Source organism: Arvicanthis niloticus, chromosome 4, assembly GCF_011762505.2.
Source record: "Arvicanthis niloticus isolate mArvNil1 chromosome 4, mArvNil1.pat.X, whole genome shotgun sequence".
NCBI classification, from domain to species: domain Eukaryota; kingdom Metazoa; phylum Chordata; class Mammalia; order Rodentia; family Muridae; genus Arvicanthis; species Arvicanthis niloticus.
Window position 1 is genome coordinate 121,386,462 of NC_047661.1, and position 21,180 is coordinate 121,407,641.

General features: G+C 42.1%; 1 protein-coding gene across 1 annotated transcript in view; it reads left to right on the forward strand.

The window, feature by feature from the left end:
• Col24a1 (collagen type XXIV alpha 1 chain) overlaps positions 1–21,180 on the forward strand; it is a 249,393-nt gene that overhangs the window by 25,493 nt on the left and 202,720 nt on the right. The window contains exons 5-8 of the mRNA XM_034500238.2: positions 2,652–2,705; positions 3,698–3,751; positions 7,273–7,326; positions 16,822–16,866. Coding sequence (XP_034356129.1) covers positions 2,652–2,705; positions 3,698–3,751; positions 7,273–7,326; positions 16,822–16,866 — 207 coding nt within the window. The remainder of the gene's footprint in view (positions 1–2,651; positions 2,706–3,697; positions 3,752–7,272; positions 7,327–16,821; positions 16,867–21,180) is intronic.

Genomic DNA, 21,180 nt, shown 5'->3' on the forward strand with positions numbered 1-21,180 from the left:
GCAAATCCCATCGTGCTTTAGCTGCCTTTTGGAATCTAAACTCTGGAGTTGGTGGCCTATCAGGCCCTCCTGCATCCCCTCCTGCATCTCCTCCCTCATCCTCTCCCACATCCCCTCCCTCATCTTCTCCCACATCCCCTCCCTCATCCACTCCCACATTCCCTCCCTCATCCCCTCCCTCATCCACTCCCTTATCCTCTCCCTCATCCCCTCCCTCATCCACTCCCTTATCCTCTCCCTCATCCCCTCCCTCATTCCTTCCCTTATCCCCGCCCTCATCTTCTCCCACATCCCCTCCCTCATCCCCTCCCTTATCCTCTCCCTCATCCCCTCCCTCATCCACTCCCTTATCCTCTCCCTCATCCCCTCCCTTATCCTCTCCCTCATCCCCTCCCTCATCCACTCCCTTATCCTCTCCCTCATCCCCTCCCTCATCCACTCCCTTATCCTCTCCCTCATCCCCTCCCTCATCCCTTCCCTTATCCCCTCCCTCATCTTCTCCCACATCCCCTCCCTCATCCACTCCCATATCCTCTCCCTCATCCCCTCCCTCATCTACTCCCTTATCCTCTCCCTCATCTCCTCCCTTATCCTCTCCCTCATCCCCTCCCTCATCCCCTCCCACATCCCCTCCCTCATCCCCTCCCGCATCCCCTCCTGCATCTCCTCCAGTCTTTACCTCTTCTCTGTCCTCCATCATGTCAGCCTGTCACATCATCCCTCCACCTTCTCTGAGGAGACATTGGAGCCCGTGTATCTGCTTACAGCCTTCTTTGTACTGATTCCGTTCCTTTGTCACTCTGAGGCTGTTACTCCTTCTAGGGTGACTCAGGACACATGGTCTCCTCTAATGCTCAGCTCTCTTATTTGCCTAACCTGCCCTCCCTGAAGGAGAGGACAATCTGCTTCATGAGACTACTTATTTCAGGTGCATTCCTAATTTCATCCCCTTTGGTCAGTTCTCTACCATGAGAATGGCAGCTTTGCAAATTCTCTCTCCCTAAATTTGATCCTACCAACAACACATGATTCCTCTTTGAAAAATCCCAAACTTTAATTGATACAATGTTTCCCTAAAGCCATTGCATTGGCTCATGGTTGCACTACTGAGTTTTGCAAAACAGGATTAAACCCATTACCTTGAAGTCTACAGCAACCATTCATTCATTAATCTCCACTTCCTTTTCTTTCTTAAGATTACAGTGCCATGGACTGTAATATTTTCACCCTAGTTTTATTCTTATTAGACATATCTTCAGTGTCATCACTGAGTTCTGTAGAAGAATTTTCTCCTGAAGAGACAAGCAAAGCTTACTCTATGTTGTATGTTAACATGCATGTCCAGAGAACACAGAGGTGAGATTATAAAACCCACCAGGGACCTGAAGACCTGGAAGCTTTCAGGAGAACATGTCTCAGCTGTCTACTCACTGTTTGTGTGAAGTTAATTTTTCTCCTTTGTAAGGAAGACTGCAGTAGCGATCTCCCAAGGTTGTTGCATGACTTAGTAATGAGAAATGTCAAACATGAGCATAGCTCAAGGTGCAAGCTAGTTTCACAGGGGATAGAATCCATTTTTAAGTTCAGATTTTAAAAATTTAGCAATAGTACAATCAAACTGACAAATGTCCAAGTGGCTGATGGGATACTACATGGAATGCTAGACTAGTAAAATAGTGAGTGTCTTTTCAAAGACATTTTAATCCTGAAACTGAATAGCCCAAGTCATGAGACAGTTGAGCCAGCACCGCAATGCTTACATACTGGATCAGAAGGGCAGGAAGTGTACAGTAGCTTCAACAGATGTGTCAGGAGAGAGATGAGTCTTCATAAAAATGAGTCCAAGGTTTTAAAATGAAGGTAGAGCAGAACAGGTTTGAGGAATCACTGGGAAAGATGTAGCAAAGTCGGTGAACTATCCCAGATGCAGATCTTGACTGCAGAAAAGAATGCACAGGTTGACGAGCACGGAAACCAAACTGTCACACATTGTTAGGTGTTCCAAGCCCCTCCGTGTCCCCTCCGCCCGCGAAAGAGACACGTGAGGCGGTGTTCGGGTGGTTACCACAGCGAGGCTTTATTCTTGTATCAGCAGAAGTGGAAGGACCCCAAAGCCCAGGAAAGGCACTGCTATATGTACCCTAGAGTGGCGTGTTCACTTCTGATTGGCTGTTCACTCATTACCCATAATACGCCCTGGGATGGGCAGTGACTTTGGCGCGCTTTTTGCCTTTTGCACCTGCGCAGTCAGTTGTTTACTAGTGGGAGGACAGGATGCCCGCGCCATCTTGTAATGGTGAATGCTATCACGCTCACGCGGCTCCTAACAGTTAGGCTTGTCACTGCAGGACTTAGATGGAGCAGTAAGCTGTGTGCTGGGGACAGAGGTGGTGAGTAATGCCACACCTCCAGGCAATGTTTGATGTAAAGCATGGAATCTGCCATTTTGCTGTCTGAATAACATAGTTGGTCTTTCCAAGACTAGAATGTCAAAGGTGGCAGAAGGAATGACTTTGAAAATATAGTTTTTATTTTATTTTTAATCATTCATTTTAATTAGGTTACATTATATAATAGTTGTATGAATGTGAGAAGAAATCCTGTTATTTATATCTGTCCTAGGAATAACGAGGCAGTCTCATTATTTGCAGGGTATTCCAGGACCGCATGGAAATCCCGGGTTGCCTGGACTGCCAGGTCCAAAGGTAAGTAAATCCCCATGAGTATCACATCATTTTCCTGACATCTTAGAAAAATCTGCTCTGCCTTTCGAGCTAGGCTTGGGAGGTAGAAAGTCTGACAATCCTGGGTCATGGTTCATTTACAGAATTGTCTGGTCAAGTGGTCCTCAATAGCACAGAGAAGCAAGCCCAGTGAGGAACGTGTCAGTGAGCAGCATCCCTCCGTGACCTCTGATTTAGCATGTGCCTCTGGGTATCACTGCCTCCTTTGTATACACAGTGCCACTTAGTCTACAGGAGGGTTTTTTGTTTTTGATTGCTTGTTTAAGATTAGGGTCCTGCTGTGTTATCATGGCTACTGTTGAACTCCTGGACTCAAAAACATCTTAATTCAACATCCCAAATGCTGGGGTTGCCTGCACTTTCCTGTAAGCCCAGATTCTTATTTTGCTATTTAGTAAGTTGGGCTCTTAAATATTAAGATACCACAAAGGCTACTTCTTAGGTGAGTAATCTTGTATCGCAGATGCACCTACCACCAGAGCCTCGTTGGTACAAATGGTGATAGCTATGGACAGCCTAGAAAACAAGCTTGGCTCTCAAAAAGTCTCTTTGGCTATAGGACCCAGGGTTCTTAGTTATATTTCTAATTCCTTCTAAATTTGTAATTAATAAAATGAGAAGACTGAGCATCGGGTAGGACTCCTCCGATCATCTCTCCTTAGTTGATCAGCTTGCGAGCTGTTTAGACGCATCCATAAATCCATGAAAAGAGATGTACTTTCTTCTCTCACACAGAGTGAAAACTGTATTTACCATTCTCGGAGAGTGGAGAATTATTTAAAATTATTCTAATTATTTAAAATTATTTAAAATCTGTTGTAAATTCTTGAACACAGAATCATGTTATCTAATACCACACGCTGTGTATGGCATCTGTGGACATGTGACTGAAGCCAATGGTACACAACACATACCTAATGCTTCCCTAAGTGTCTCTTAACTGTCATCTCCAGGGCCTCAAAGGAGACCCTGGGCTGTCCCCAGGCCAAGCTGCTTCTGGAGAAAAGGTAATTATTTGTTAATTAAAATATTTAAATATTTTAATTTATTTTTTAATGTTTAAAAATAAAAAATTTCCAGGGGACTGGGACGACAGCTTAGCAGGTAAAGTACACATGCATGAAGACCTGAGTTTGGGTCCCTAGCCACCATGTTTTTTGAAAGTCTATGGTGGATGCTGCTGGGGTCTGTAACTTCAGTGCTGGGAGGTGAGAAAAGCAAATCCCAGGGGCTTGCCCCAAGTTCCAGGTTGAGTTAGGGACCCTGCCTCAAACAGTAAGGCAAACACTGCCGAGGAGAGACCCAACATTACCTCTGGCCTCCATATGTGCATATGTGAATGAGGATACTCATTTACACATGCACACACACACATGCTCACACACATGCACATACGTATACACACACCACACACATAAATAAATAAATACTATTTTCTCCCTTAAAAATATATTTAGGCTTCAGACATGAAAATGACTTTGGGCTAGGACAGGAAAGTTGGCTCAGATATTTTGGTCATCCTGATAAGCCCTTAGAAACAGTGATCACAAGAGTGATCACGGAATTGTGTTTAATGCCTTGCTTGTTCCTTGACTATTTGCATCTATTGTATTGCTAGACCCTCAACCTAGAACTGTCCTTAATACATGCATGTAATTAAAATGGTATTAAAGCAAAAAGGAGGAGGGGGATGGGACTGAGGTTATAGGGAGGGGAAGTGGGGAAAGGGGAATGACATATGAAATGTAAATAAATAAAATATCCAATAAAAAAGGAAAAAAATTAAAATATATATATATATATATATATATATATATATATATATATATATATATATATTATTGTGGCCAGAGAGGAAAGCAGAAAACTATTGAGTTTTACGGACCAAACAATCTGAAGAATTGAGTAGATTCCGTTTCATTGGCTTCCGTGTCTGCTGGCTCTTGACACTGTGGCTGGGGAAAGCTGGAGCAGAATGTGACCTTTTCTGTGTGTTTGTTCCTTTGAGGTAGGGTCTCATGTAGCTCAGGCTGGCCTCAAACTCTGTGTATCCAAAAATACCATTGATCCCTTCCTCTGAACCCCAAGTCTGGGATTACAGGTGGTTGCCCCACCATGGGTGGCCTAGGACAAGTTCTTAACTTCAAAGGATTTACGGTTGATATGCAGGACATGATAACACCTCAATGCAAAGGTATATGTGTTAGGAAGGTTCTAATCCTTTACATGGTATCAAGGCTACAGGGACTCCCAGAGACAGTTTTCATGTAAATAAATTTAAAGCCAAATCAGGAATCCTCAAAAACATTAATCTAAAATTTTAGGAATTTCCTTTTTTGATATAGAACTGAATTCAAAGAGTTAGAAAAACACAGAAAATGAATACAAGTCTATTTCCAGAGAGACAATATCTTCATTGACCTAGTTATCATTATAAGAATAGAAAAAATACTAGGAAATCTGAGAAATAGTATACTATCTTTTAAAATACCGAAATGCAGCATGTTTACTCTATTATTAAATGTTGAAATTAGAGGTCTAACTCTGTTCTGGTGAGTTCAAAATAGAGACTCCAGATTAAGGCTAAGCATTCATGTCTGATGCTTGGTTTTATCTCTCTCTGTGATTTTTTTTTTTTTTTTTGTATAAAATATACGGTGTCTCAGTGTGGGAGTGGAAACTGGAATCATGTCTCCATTTGAAGTGTTTTCACTTTTGACTTATTCGTGCACTAACTTTGCTTAAGAGTATATAAAAATGCTGTTAGATGTAAATACTACACTTCCAGTGAGCTTCAAGTGAAAGCCAAGTTCTGGGTAGATGCATTTCTCTGCCTTTTGTCTTTTCTCAATGGAAAGGCTACCAGGCCTTAAGCATAATAGACAGAGGCTGTGTTACTGACCTATGTGTAGAGCAGTCTTCTCTGTTTATGTGTATATGTATACTGTGTATGTGTGTATGTGTATGGCATGTGTGTGTGTATCTGTATGGTGTGTATGTGTGTGTGTGTGCCTGTGTATGGGCTGTGTGCATGTGTATGGTATGTGTGTGTGAGTGTATATGTGTGTAAGTGTGTATATATACTGTTTGTGTTTATATATCATGTGTATATGTATATCATGTGTGTATGTGTGTATATGTGTGTGTTTATATGTATATGGTGTGTGTGTATGCCTGTGAATATATGACTGTGTGCATGTGTATGGTGTATGTGTGTGTGTATATACTGTTTGTGTTTGTATACCATGTGTATATGTATATCATGTGTGTATGTATATCATGTATGTGTGTGCGCGCAAGTGTGTGTTTATGTATATCATGTGTATGTGCAAGTGTATGTGTGTGTATGTATACTGTGTGTGTGCACATGTGTATATATCCTATGTTTGTATGCATGTATGTGTGAGTGTGTATATACACTGTATGTGTTTGCATACATGTGTGTATGTATATTGTGTGTGAGTGTGTGTGTGTGTGTGTGTGTGTGTGTGTGTGTGTAGGGGGCATTCACACATCACAGCACATGTGTGGAAGTCAGACAACAACCTTGACTGTTGGTCTCTGCCTCCCACATTGTTGGAGCCAGGGCCACTTTGCCATTTCCCACTGCATAAGCCAGGCTGGCTGATCCACAGTCTTTCAGGGACTCTCCTATCTCTCCTATCCCATCCTACCAGAAGAGCCCTGAATGACAGAAGTGTTCTACTGGATCCAGCTCCGAGTGTGTTCTGGGGATTTTAAATCAGGTCCCTGTTCATGTGCAGCAAGTGGTTCACCCATTGAGCTGTCCTCCCAGAGCTCTTCAGCTCTAATTGTAATTGGAGGGGTAGTATCTCATTAAATTGCCCTGGAACCCACTCTGCAGACCAGATACAGCACGAACTTGCGATGCCTCAACCTAACTTTCCAGAGCAAGTAGGATTGCAGGACTACATCACCCACCCAGCTGAGAGAGGGAAGTAAAATGATAAAAAAAAAAAATAAAAGAATTTAAATCTAGACTCTTAGAACCTGTACTTGTATTAAATCTGATTCTCCCTGTTGACACTGCAACAGACTTGTGATCGGTTCCTTTAGTCCTTGTGATCGGTTCTCATCTAGATGGGGAGGAATTAGCCCTAATCCTTGAGGTTTAGGAGTTTACCTTTCCCCTTGAGCTGGCAAGGTCCTTCCTCTGTGTCTGTAAAATCTCTCTGAGTCTCACAACACTTGAATGTGTCATGCGATGGTTAAGGAGACACCTTTAAATGCTGTAAAGTGTGAATCTGAGGGTAATGGTATTCCTAGAGAATAAAACAACACAACGAAAGGAATCAAAGCATGCACATGGGAAAATATCAGTTATTCAGTACTGGAAGAGGTGAGGAGGCCCTGGGGTTGGGGTGGAGGGATACTGGAAAAAAATAAAAAAGGATGCTGGGAAGATCCAAGAGATTATAGGTCAGATTGTCAAGATCAGAAATACATGCACGTAGGGCTTGCTGCCCCGGATCTTTCATGGCAGTAAACGTCTCTGTTTTGTTTACAGGGTGACCCAGGTCTTTTGGGGTTAATGGGCCCCCCTGGTTTACAAGGTGAAAAGGTAAGCGTTTTTCTCTGACATAATCGAATGTCGGATGGATCTCCAAGCACTTCTATGACTAAAATCCTATTGTGAAGTTGAGGCTCACACAGATGTCTCAGATCCCTTTTCTCAGCAGAAGAAAATTAATCAAAAAACTTTACCCATGCTAGTCCAAAAACTTAAGATCCATTAAAGATGAGATCTTGAGAATAAACAGAAAGACCCTTGAGTTTAGTGATGGAGATCAAACTCACAGGTAGGACAGAGTCAAAGTCACAGACGGGAAATTGAAGTCCTTCTTCTTTTACGGTATATTAACCGGCATCTTAACTCTGAGGCTCTTCGGGGTTTTTTTGTTTGTTTGTTTGTTTGTTTTGTTTTGTTTTGTTTTTTGGAACATTTTATGCTCATATGAGGTGTCTATTGTAATGCACTTGGACTTTATTTTCTAAGGATTCTCACGTGTTAGGAAGTAATAATGTCTGCCAGAATGTGTCTGTAAACGTGAGCTTGAGAAGTCATTTGCTGGTCAGAACTTTTTCTCACTGTGACACATACCTAAGAGAGGCCATTTAATAGGAGGAAGGATTTCTTCTGGCTACAGTCCATGGATTTCAGTCTTTGGGTAGCCGGCTGGGGAGGCACAGAATCCTAACTGGAAGAGCACGGTTACTCACATTATGGCAGCCAAGAATCAAAGACCGATGCAAAGGACAAGATTGGCTCAAGAACCCATCTCAATGGTCTACTTTCTCCAGGTAGGGCCTTCATCCTAAAATTCCAAGCATCTCCCAAAATAACTTCACAAGGTGGGAGCACACCTTCAATATCCGGGGGCTGTAGAGGGAGGGCGCGCCGTTTCTACATTGTAACGGGTTGCAGGAAACTGAGCCTTGGCAACAGCTAGTAAAGAGTCGCAGTCAAGTGCGCATGGCAAGTCACGTGACAGCTGCTCTTTCTTCTAACCCAGCTACTGTAAGTAGCTCTCTAATAAACGAACTCTTAATGAGGTTTGGCAATAGTTCAGAAAAATGTTGAGAACTTTGAGTCGATACTGTTTCATTTCTCAAATTGTTTTCTTCCTTTTCCAATTGCATCGGTTAATGGAAACTGAGCACGATTTTTTTTTTTTTTTTTTAAAAATCAGGTAATGTTAAGAATGCAAAGCACATGAGTGCAGTCTAAACTCAGACTTGCTGATTGCTTAGCTGGACTGAGACAAGTCACCATCAGCAAATCTACATTCAAAATGGGCCTGATGTATTTTCTTGTTCTTTTCTGGTTTGGAAGGATAAGGGCAGGTAGTATTGAATAGAATGTGCAGGGGTTAATGACCTTTAAACCTTTTGGGGTTATGACCTGGAAAAGTTATATGACCTTTTAAACATGGAACTCCTTAATACGGTTGAATTTTTGGTACCATTTAGTTTGTGGAGTTGGTTCCTACAAACAGGATCTGTACTAGAAGAATCTAGAATAGAGGCTCATACTAACAATGCCTCCCACACCCCGTTCCTTCATTCTTACAGTGCTCCCCCAGTGGCAGATGAATTCCTAAGCTCAAATCAATACTTACATTTCTCTAAGGGTAGAAGCTAAAATAAGCCCAGAGAGGCTATTTTTAGCATCACAGGAGTTACAACAGGAGCGAGACAGAGACCCTTGGAGACTGAACCTGTGGATTTTTAACTATGCATGTTCATAATGAGAGTTAAATAAGGTGCTTAAGTTTTAACTGATATGAACTAATGGCATCTTTTTTATCAGTTGAGCCATTTTATGGATTACTTTGGTAACACTGCTGATAGATGAAGTATCTATTTATTATGTGTAGTGTTCTAGTCTGCTGAACACTTTTAAAAACAACCCTGGGTGTCTATAATGCTGAATATGCCTGTTATAAATTAGCTGAGGTCTTCACAGGCTAAATAGCTCACCCAAAGCCTAAGTCACCTCACTGGCGACCTAGGACTCAGTTTGTTTGACACAGTGACCATGTTCTTGATATTTTCATAGTATTTCCTATGTGCTAATTCATTGCTTAAGTTACTGTTTAATTCATCGTTTACGTTATTAGAATTTCAGGATTCTATACTTCTGTTTCCAGTATGTATGAAAGAGGAAGTGAGACACCACTTTTTACAAAAAAAAAAAAAAAAAAAAAAAAAAAAAGCCACTGGATAAACAGTTCTGGATGACAGATGATGTGGTTTCATTATTCTCTTTCTCTGAAAAGGGTCTGGAAATATTAAAATTCTCCAAATACAAACCAAACTCAAATGCAAGTGATATTAAAAACTAAAATGACTGCAAGGAAACTCACAGAAACTCTTGAGATAAATAAAGATTAATGTGGAAAGTTTTTGACAACTTTAAGTACTGTTGAGAGAAATAGCAAAGTAGGAAGGCTGACATATTTTCTTTACTCTCCAGCAGAATTATGTTATTTGGATCTTTCTCCGTGTAGGCTCGCCTCTAATTTTAAAATAGTAGCATCTCTATCCAGCAATGTCTGTCCCCTCTGCTCACCCTCTATTTCATTGCCTCTATTCACCATCTTTGTGGAACTCTTGTATTTCTTAGGAGCTAAAGTATATTTTTAATTCCCACTTGCTAATATTTTTTTTTTTTTTGCCAAAACGTCAAATAAATTGAATCCAGAATACATGCTGAGTTGGAGAGAGGACAAAGGATGTGAGTCCAAGCTTGGATTCAAAGATAGCTTTTCAAATTGCTTTATAAATAGCCCATCAGCTGCGATATTAAAATTGGAAGCCTGCTATTTTGCAGAGTAAGAACGTCAGGAGTGTAATCAAATGCAAAAGTTTTCCTAGGTTTGAGGGGGTGTGGGAATGCAAGCAGCTAACTGCGAAGCATGACGGCATTTGAAGCACTCTGTCATGATGTGTGGTCTCTTTGAATATCAGAAGGCAGTGCTGTGCTTTAAATAATCATTATAAGTCAACAGGAACTCTTATTTTACTTGATACAATTGATAAAGCTATTTGGAAAAAAGTCCACAGTAAAAGATCCACAACAGTCTGTGGGAAGTAAAAAAAAGAAAAAACTGCTTCCACTGACTCTGTGGTTTTCCAGTCCCCTCACAAGCTGTGTAAAGCAGTGACAGCACTGCAGAGCTGTAGCCTTACTGAACGTCAGTGGGAAAACTCATAAAAGAATCTAGCTTGGCTGCAGGTCAGGGCCCGAGGAGACAACGTGAAGATTTCCACCATTCTATTGCCAGTTCTATACATCAACTCCTTCCTATAAAAGTCTGCAGAGCTCGTTCACCTTGGCTCGGTCCTCAGTCAAGCATGTGCTAGCATCTAACGCCACTTACAAACTGGGCCAACTCCCCTGTCTCCATGTCTGTCCTCTGCCCTTCCTGCAAACAGGGGATTGGAGGTCAAGGCCACATGGCTCTGAATGCCCTGGAATGGAAGCTAGGGGTGGCCAAAAACTTGTCAGCTGGAGGGCTTTGAAAATCTTTCTTCACTCTGATTGAGGTTGTTGACATGTCAACATTGGCAATAATTTCGTTTGGCTTACGGTATTTTAACCTCTATAACTACATCTATGGCTTCAGGATCAGCTGCTGTCACAGGGCATTGCTGTGGTTAATTCTGCACAGGCTTTCAAATCAAAAGCCTGTTGTAACTCAAAGAAGTATTAAAATTAAAATCTTGGCCTGGGCAGGTGGCTCAGTAGGTAGAGGTGCTAACTAGCTTAAACCCACAAACTGAGTTTTATCCCAGGACCTCATGATAGAAAGAGAAAAGAGACAGCTGCAGCCGGTCTTCTGATCTCCTCCATCCACATCCTTGGCACATGCATGCGTGTGCACACGCGCACACATAGATAACATTAATAAAAACAAAGAAGTTTAAAATTAAAATTTCTATGTAAAAAAATTAGATTCAAAGCTCTATTTTATGGGAATTCCTGCTATGAGAATGCCACATCACAAATTTAAGATACTTCTTTAATTTATTGTAAATGTGTTTTAATCTGTTTTGACATAGAGATATTAAAACTTCCCGTTGACCGAGTCCTTCAAGGGGTGTTTTTGCCCCATTATTATCAGCATCTTCAGTGACAAAGGTCATATATTATTGTTAGTTGTGACCTTTGATGTTTTATTCTAGTCAAATAAAATGCTCACAGTAAGAATCTCTATTCTGCTCAGGTAATTTCTCATTCATCTTGCCAACACGTCATCCACTCCCACCTAGGCACTGAGAGGCCACACTGAAGGCAAGGAAAGAAGCCCCTCCCCATTTTGTCTTCTCCAGACAGGGTTTCTCTGTGTAGCCCATGCTGTCCTGAAACTCATTCTGTTGACCAAGCTCGCTTCAAACTCAGAGATCCTCCTGCCTCTGCCTCCCAAGTGCTGGGATTAAAGGCATGTACCACCTTTAACCTTTAAGGTTAAACTCCTTAAGGTTTACCACACTCGAGATGACTTATTACAAACGTCTTTCATCTAGATCATAACAGCTCTCTGCAATCCACCCTCTATCGTTCTGCTCATCCCAGTAGTCTCCTTCCTGTATCTGGTAAGCAGCATGAAGGAAGGGATTAGTTATTTTGCTCACAGCTTCAGAGTTTTGTCTGTGCTCCGTGATCCCACTGACTGTGCGCCCATGATGAGGCTACACCATGGTACAGAGCACGCAGAAGAGGAGTTCTTCACCTCATGTGGTCGGGAAGCAGAGCTAGGAAGAGATTGGGGCCTGATTTCATCTTAAAGGCACTCGTGCAATGATCCTCCACTAGCCCCGTGTTCTAGTGTCCAGAGTGCCCCAAACAGTGTCACCAGCTGAGGATTGTGTGCCCAACCTGAGAGCCTGTGGGGATCTTTCATCTTCTTTGCTTTTGTTGGAGTGAAGAGCCAACCTTTGGAGCCCAAGATTGTGTTTGCTTTTAGGTACACCAGTCTTGAATTTGTCCCATGTCTTCAATCCTACAGTGAGTCTTAGATCTGCTTTCTGTCCATATATCAGCTAAATTTTACAAAAGCAACAATGTCCTGTCTGAGGGATTCTTGTACTCACAGAATTCTAGCAACTACAATTTAGCAATTACCCAATTCAATGCTATCATTTTACACACGATGACTCCGAGGCTCGTGATATGACTAGTCACTGAAGAGATTGGAGCCAAAACCCACTGTGCTTGCTCTGTTCACGTTAGTAACACTGGAAACAGACACAGACAACATCTTGTTTCACTTAGATGCTTTTGATTGCGAAGAATGGTGCCATAGGCCATCACATGGGGGTCAGAATTTCAATCCCTGCTGAAACATTAAGGGAAAGGGGGACCATACAGAATCTAAAAATAGGGCTGTAATATGATGACCCTTGTAGAGACAGACTGGTGCCAAGCAGATCTGAGTAGCTTAGCAGCACATTTGTGGATGTTCAATGTACATTCTCTCTCTCTCTCTCTCTCTCTCTCTCTCTCTCTCTCTCTCTCTCTCTCTTCCTCTTTCTCTCTCCTCTCTTTCTCTCTCATGCTTTCTCTATCTCTCTCTGTCTGTCTCTGTCTGTCTGTCTCTGTTTCTCTCTCTCTTTCATTCTACCATTTAAAGTTGCCTTTCTTCTCCTCTGATGACTTCTCAGCATCATCTCCAATCACTCTCAATTTCCTGTTTTCCTGTTCTTAAGCGGGCATCTCACTGTCCCCACTAGGGAGTCCCTGAAACATTGTTTTCTATCACTAGAAAAGATAGAGTACTTGAAGCAGCTACTTTGTGTTTAGACAAAGTTCCTCATTCTACGTGATCTCATGGGCTAATGGCCAGGCTTGGCATTGCTCTCTCTTGGGTCAAATGCCAACTTCAATGGTTGAGGTCACCTGGAAGTAAACTCATGAAGAAGAGGTCATGCTGGGTGGCATTGCTAGTTTCTCAGGCTCTCTGACTGAAGGCTCCCTGAAAAGGAGTGGGATGTGCATGCAGGAGATGTTTTACTGTTGTAGAATGCATCTGGGAAAGTAGTCCAGAGACCTGAGACCAGTGCTTCATGCTGTTTTTAGCTGTGGGTGAGGGAGGAAGGAAATGACAGAGAAAAGTGTGAAGCATGTAGCTGTAGATCAAACTCACAGAAGTGAAAATGAGTGAGTGTGCACACACTTCCTCAGAAAGATGGTCCTGGGAGAATCACTCTAACTTCTGTGCCTCCTGTCCTGGCTCCTTTCTGTTCTTTCCCGTCTCCCAGGCTCTCTCTCAGATGAGAGTTCTGCCTCACTTCAGAGAGTCACCACCTCATGAATTCTTACCTCTAACTTTAACAGAGGAATCAACCTGGCTTTGTGGGATCCACAAGTGGGCACAAGGCCTCATATTTTATAATGACATTGATCTTTGGCTATCTTGGAAAAGATAACATCTTAAAAGCTGAGTGAAAACACAGCACACATTAGGTATTGTCCAGCATAAATATACATGTGACTGGTAATATCAGGTGTCTGTTCAGTTCATCCATTTAGACACAATGATGGCAGTGATCAGGTTGCATCTGAGTATAAGACAGGGACAAATTAAGTAACTGGAAAGAGATTGCTCAGCTCTTGACATATCTATCAAAGCTATGCAATTCTCCGTGCTGTTGGTTATGTTGTTTAACTCACTTCTGTTTCCTCAGCTACAAACAATGGAGGTAATACCAATGTCATAGGATCGAGTGACAGCTGACTGGGATCTTGGGAAATGGTGTCTTTAATGAGTAATGGCTAAGGAAGTTCATTCATCTCCTTTCTCCTCTTTCTTTGTCTCATGGCCACTTCTCCACCTCTTTCTTATAGCCTAATCACAAATGAATTGGCTCTCAGGTCTTTACCTCTTTCCTCTATCATTTCATATATAGACCATAAAAACTCACCTCTAGGCTCCTGTTTCTCTGTCTGCTCTTGGGTTTCTGATTTAGCCTGTGCTTACATTGCTGTAGCAGTGTCTGATACTGGAAAAACTTATAGAGAAAATAGATTTATCTCATCTCTCCTGTTTCTGGAGACTGGAAAGTCCAAAAGCATGGTGCTGGTGTCTACAGTGCTGGCTCTTACCTGTCCTCCAGTGGGGGCCACATGCTCTTTGCTGTCACTCATGATGGAGAACAGAAGGACAAAGAAATGCTTTTTAAACAGGTAGAACATAAGGCCAGTTCCATGAGAGAGAGAATTTCCCCCCTAAACAAAGGCATCTCTCTTTTTGTGGACTCCCTCGCTTCTTATAGGCACTGCCATCAGCACTGTTACTCTGGGAACCAAGTTTAACACGATCTGTGGCAAGGTCATCCTGTATCCCAACCACAGTGGTTTCCAAGACAGCTGTTCTGTGTATTAGCATTTTTATTATGACTCTAACATCCCCAGAGCTTCCGAAAGCATCTACTTCTCAGGTAGACTCATTAGGGATCCAAATTCCTATTCCAGTCTCTAGTCTGTTTATCTAAACTTGCCTTCTCTTATTAACCTACAGTGACTGATCCCGATTCAACCATTAGGTTACAGTGAACCAGTAAAATAGAAAAAAAAGCCCAAAACCTTTGTTTCATACAATATATAGATGGGGCATGTTGATGTTTTTAACTGGTTGGTTCATGAGTTATTGTGGAGAACCACACTACCCCACGTTTGAGGGCCAAAATGTCTCAGGCCGCTCTATCAGTGTTCAAACCCGCACTGCCAAAAGCTTTGGGGCCTAAGTTGTTAGAGCCTGCAATGCTCCAGGCTGCTCCGGTCCTCGGGTCCGGGTTCAGCAAGAGAGAGAGTGAGGACGGACTCGAGGAATGGAGACTAGACAGAGTGTGATTCAATCCTGTTTATTCTTCAGTCTCTCTTCCTAGTCCAAGTCCCAAGTCTTGAGTTCCTAGTCCCTAGTTCCTAGTCCTTAGTGCCTCCAAGTTCCAAGTTCTTCTTCCAAGTGCTAAGTGCCTAATGTCTAATTCCAAGCTCTTCCTCCAAGTGCCAAGACTCAAGTGCCTAATTCCTACTCCAAGTTGTACTCCAAGTTGTACTCTCTAACCTAATTCCTAGTTCCAAGTTGTACTGAACTCTTCTGTCTGCCTCTCGCCTTTTATATGTCTCACTTCTAAGCCACACCTCTAAGTCACACCTTTAAGTCATGCCCTTAGGCCTTGTCTCTAAATCTGATCTCTAAGTCATGCCCTTAAGTCACACACCTTTAAGTCTCACACACCCAAGGAAAGATCCTGGGTATCTAAACCAAGATGTTATCAGAGTGTACTCAGCTGTTTTAGGCTATTGTGATCAAGTCTCTTATTAGGGTATATGGCTCAAATGGCTGCATGGATGATAGCTGCCTTCTGTTGGCTCCCCAGAAGTTATATTTTGCTTAAATTTTTATGAGTTTCCTTTGACTGTGAACCTGGCCTTTATTTAACTCCTAAGCTCATCTTTTCAGTCCAATTCTCTGAGGTAGGTTAGAAAAGGGAATTTGAGTGAGGAATGTGACATGGTCAGTAACACAGCCCTGGGTGGCAGAGGGAGGAGGATTCCTAGGGCTTGCTGGCCAGCAAGCTGAATCAGAAAGCTCTGAGAGACCCTGTCTCCAAAAAACATGGAGGAAGCTTGAGTAAGAACCAGACATCAACCTATGGTCTTGCCACACATGCACAAATACATACAAACCAGCGCACACATGCATGGGCATGTATGCACATATGCATACACAAGCCAAAAAGAAAAAGAAAGAAAGAAAGAAATTGTTCTTTTATGTTTACTGAAGTCTCTGGAAATGGAATATTGATTCACTGGGTTTGGGTCAATAAGCCTCAAAGTCTTTCTCCTCCTCTTTCTTTCGCCTTCTTTTATTCTGTTGCAGATCTCTCTAGTGGGAAGAATTATACAATCTGTTTTATAGCCTAGGGTGTTAATGAACGATTAAGATTTGTGGTTCTCTTACCTAGAAAAGATGTCTATGGTTGAATTCCTAGATGGCTTTGTAGGGACCTTTGGATGAATCTGTGAACAACCTCTTTCCTTGGTCAATTCATTCATGAATTACAACAGTGACTGGATTAGAGACAGAACTGGATGTGGTCCAACTTCTCGGTAATTATAAACAGATTATGTCTGAAGGCATGTTGTCTCAGTATTACTGAGCTAAACACACTTCTAAAAAGCCTCAGTATACTTAGCAGATTCTTTGGTAGATTGGAGCCTTTTATAATAGCTATTTTAGAGTTAGTTTTTTTTACAAATAGAAATTAAACTCTTATTCAAATTTAGTAAGAAATTGAGAGAATATTGTATTGATTAGGGAACTAAAAGCAGTGATAAGAAGCTAGTTAGGGGCTGGGGATTTAGCTCAGTAGTGGGTGCTTGCTTGTCTGGCATGTATGAGGCTCTGAGTTCAGTGTGCAGTGTTAAAAAACAGAGCAAGTAAACACAGAAACAGAGATTCCCCAGATTTTAGAACCTACATTTTGTTAGCCGACTGCCTTCTGTGGGTTGACTTTCCATGCCAGATCTCCACTTATTTTCTTGTAGGGTCTCAAAGGACACACGGGACTCCCAGGACTCCGCGGCGAACAGGTAAGTGCTTTCTGGTCTTCTCTGGTCTCAAAGGTGGGCATAGAGGAACTAGCTGGAGAGATAATTTTTCTCTTACAACTTCAATTTTTCCTCATAGTTATTCTCGGTCTATTTAGAGTAAAAAGAAAACCCTTTGACTGACCAGCTGCAGATTATCAGCAAAACTGTGGAGTAGAGACGCTTTGCTCTCCTTGCGTTCTCTTTCCCTGCTGTGTTCAGATCAGTGGGTCTTAAATCTCAGATTCCCAAGTCCATTTGAGAACTCGGTACTGACTTCAGGCCCTTTCCAAGAAAATATGCATATCCATGCACACTGCTGATCTTCAACTTTAGAATTCATTCAGTTCTAATTGGTTTATGAGACCCTAATCATCAGCAATTCAAACTATGGTTTGAAATGGTCCCTACATTGTTATCCTTATGTGTGGGTACACACACATGTACCGTTTAAAAGTCAACATACATTTGTAACTGCTTGGGTTTGGATCGTGGTACCTCTTTTCTCTCCTGCCAGAAAAAAAAACAACATTGTGCCATAGAAAATATATATTCATGGACAGTGAGAGAGGAGGAATAGAACCCAGCTAAGGTAATGATGCCGTGACCAATGATTGAGTAGAGCCTCAGGAAATCCTAAAGAAAACTCCACAATAAGAAGTGAGGATGAGTGTCTGAGGGAAATACACAAATAACGAAACAAAGCCAGGTTCCTCTTTGACTCATATTAAGCCGGACAGCATTGCATTTCCAGTCCCTTCGGTGCAATTTTTCAATATTACTAATTAGCACCCACAGCCAGGAAAGTGGAGTGTATATCAGTAGCAGATGCAGGATTGGCTTCCTGAAGCTTAGGCAAGTGCTAAAAGGCATGTGAGCATTTACAGGACGGGAGTACGGGAAGGGAGATAGGAATTAGCCCCCAGGGAGAAAAAGCATCCCTAGAACTCTGCTTTGCCAGAAATACATTGACTTCAACAAAGTAGCCCAATCCATTAGAAGTAGTGACAACTCGGCACTGCCAATAATGAATCCTTGAAACTGCTCAGTTGTTCGGTTCTGTTAACTTACACAGTATTGCTCTGAGGGATAATATTACTATAGCTGGGGAGTCTGGATTTAGTTTTACAGACTGGAAAATATAGACCAGAGAGTTTAAATTATAAAGCACTTGCCATGAAGACCTGAGTTTGAGTCCTAGCACTGCACGTAAGAGGCAGAAGGATCCCTGGGCTTCACTGCCCCTGGGTCAGGGTCTACTTTGACTCTCAGTGAGAGACTCTGTAACCAAAAATAAGGTGGATGGCTCTTGAGGAATGGCTCCAAGGTTAACTTTTGGCCTCTGTGTGTGCACGTTCACACTCAGAGAGAGATGCACATTGTACATACACACACCCTTCATAAAGACTAGAAAGAGAAGAGTCAAAATTCACAGTGACTTGAGGAACAGTTAAAATAATCTTTCCTTTCAACTCTGAGAATACTAGACATGCCAAGGACAATAATTGATTCATTTCACTTAGAGTGTGGCTATGAGCCTAAGATTCATTTCTGGGGGAAAATAATTGTCAGTAAATCGGCCAGCAAACCCTTGAAAACACAATCATCTCATTTTCATCAAAGCTGGCTGAGCCTGTACATTTTTGCAAAACTGTACTACGATGGACTGTGGCCACAGGATGCTGAATATTTTTCATGTGCTAGTTAATCAAATGTTCAGAAGCACTGGGCTGTAGCTGCTGCAGCTTCCGCTGTAGAAGCTATTCCTCTGTATGTCCATCCTCCCCACATAATAGTCACATGACCCAGGTGACATTCTGTTTTGCTCATAAGGCAACCAAGACTGTGTAGAAAGGCATGTAGTGATGTTGCTACAATTCTTAATGAAGTTGCCCAACTAAGCACAGCTATTTTGATGTCCTTTGCATGAGAAGTGACATTGAGACAGACTTCCTCATTTCCTGATCTTAATTGCTCAATTAGAATGTATTTTTTAAATCCATTTTTTTAAGTACAGAGTGAGCTCAGCCACGGTGCCTTTGTGTTTCTGTGCCCGTCACAGTGGATTTTAGAGTGTGGCTGTCCCACAGTGTGCTAGTGACTTACAAAGACCATGAGGGACACTCACTGCTGGCTCTGTTGGTGTTTGTCTGATCGAGTGAGGCTGAGACACAATGGAATTCTCCTGTTTCCTCCCTGCAGCTGGGATGTGTTAGGAACCCATCCTGAATCAGATTGCCCTCCTGTCCCATTGCAAACTTGCAAAAAAAAAAAAAAAAAAAAAAAAAAAAAAAAAACACCTATTGTAGCTAGGAGTGGAATGAGAAAGGCATGGTGGTTCCTGTTAGTCAGAGAGACAATGACCTATAAATAAAAACTGCCTTTTAAATGTGTCTCACCCTTTCCCAGACTCATATCCAAACACAAAGCCTCATGACTCTCCACTTAGCTCTGTGTGTTTTGGAATCAGATGAGACATTAAAGAAGACAGTTGTAGATGTGCTGAGGGGAAGGTCATATGCAGGGGGCTTTTCCTGGAGTGTTAACTGCACATCACACTCACTGTGGGCACCACATTCTCTGTGAGGAGCAGTCTCTGAAATTAGAATCATTGATTTAAGTCCTGGTGTCCCACGTACTAGCCATGGTGTCCATGCCGCTGGTGGCTGAAATCTTTTATCTCATTTTCTCAAATCTATAACACAGAAACAATATCTATTTTATAGGGTTTTTTTTTAAAAGAGATTGAACAAGGTGATAGGAGCTTAGTGTTTAACATGCTCAGTGAATATGATAGGAATTAGATACCTTACGTAGTTCATATCAGTAGGGCAATATTTCATATTGACAGTTTTAGAGATTGTTCTCGTGTAGGTAAGAATTTTCACTGTGTAAGCCTCAGAAGGCCGGTGTTCGTTCTTAATCCATTAGACTACCCACCACCATTACTTCTGCATATCCCCATTGCTTTAGATGTAAAATAATATCAACTTAAGAGATGTAAAGCACAGGTAAAATATGTGCTATAAGAACAGTCTTAGCGAGGAATAATTGTTGGTCAAAGGGGACAGGAGAACAAAACTAAACCAATAGAAAGAAGGGACTCTAAATTGTATCCTCAGTTTGCTTTGCCCTGGGTCTGTTCCTCCTCCTGATTTTCCAGAGTTTTAGGGGTTTTGGGGTTTCAGAATTTAACTGGAGGCAGTGCTTCTGTGTGCCTCAGAAGCAGGCAGACAAAAGGCAGTCTGCTAACTCTTTACAGGCAGTAAGCTAGAAATGGATTCTATGTCACAGGACTCTAGAAAGCCTACCACTATCCTACTGCTGCTAGCATGTGGTGATAAAAGAGAACAGCACAGCACACCTTCTTTTAAGAGTCGCTTAAGACACATAAACCCCGAGGAAACAGATGAATGGATGAATGAACATTGATGGGTGTCTGAAGAGCTGACTCAGTGACTAAGGGCACTGGATGCTTTCTTTCCCAGAGGGCCAAGGTTTAGTTCCTGCACCCACTTGGTGGCTCACAACCATCTGTAATTCCAGTTCCAGGAGATCAGCTGCCCTCTTCTGACCTCCCTGGGCACTGCATGCACGTGGTACACAGAACACTCATACACATAAGCAGCTGAGTAAGTCGATAAAAAATTTAAAACCATTAGTGAAAAGGGATGAAGAAAATTAATATTTTTTACTCATTTTTCCAGCCATTCCTCTCTGATATCTTTTGAATCTCTATCAGCTTTCTTTGAGCAAAATGTTTCTGAAGCCCAGAATACAAAGTGTGTCAATTCCAAGTGAATTCACTGTGTCTAAATTAGCGTGGGCTACTATGACAAAATTCCACTGACCAGATGGCTTATAAACAACAAAGCTTTGGTTCTCCCTAGAGAAATATCCTAGAGGCTGAACATCTGAGATCCTTGGTAGGTCAGCCTGGATGACCTAATGAGGGCTGTATTCAGGGCATCAAACATTTGCCTTATATCCTGGCAGGGTACAGATAGGGCTACCCAGCTCTTGACCTTTTCATAAAAGGGCCATTCATGAGGACTCCATCCATTTAACATAACTACCCCCCCGCAAAGGCTACACTACCCCTTAAACCACCAGGCCTGAGAGTTGGACTTAGGATTTCAATGTGTGAACTTGGAGCAGAACATGAATATTCAGTCCACGCATCCTCCAGATCTGCTCTGTGAATTTGAGGGAGACCCATGGCATTATAAAGGTATGTGTCCATCAAGATGTACTTACTCAACCAGACTCTCCATAAAGTTATGTGTACCTTAGTCAGAAACAAGAGGTGGGAATCCA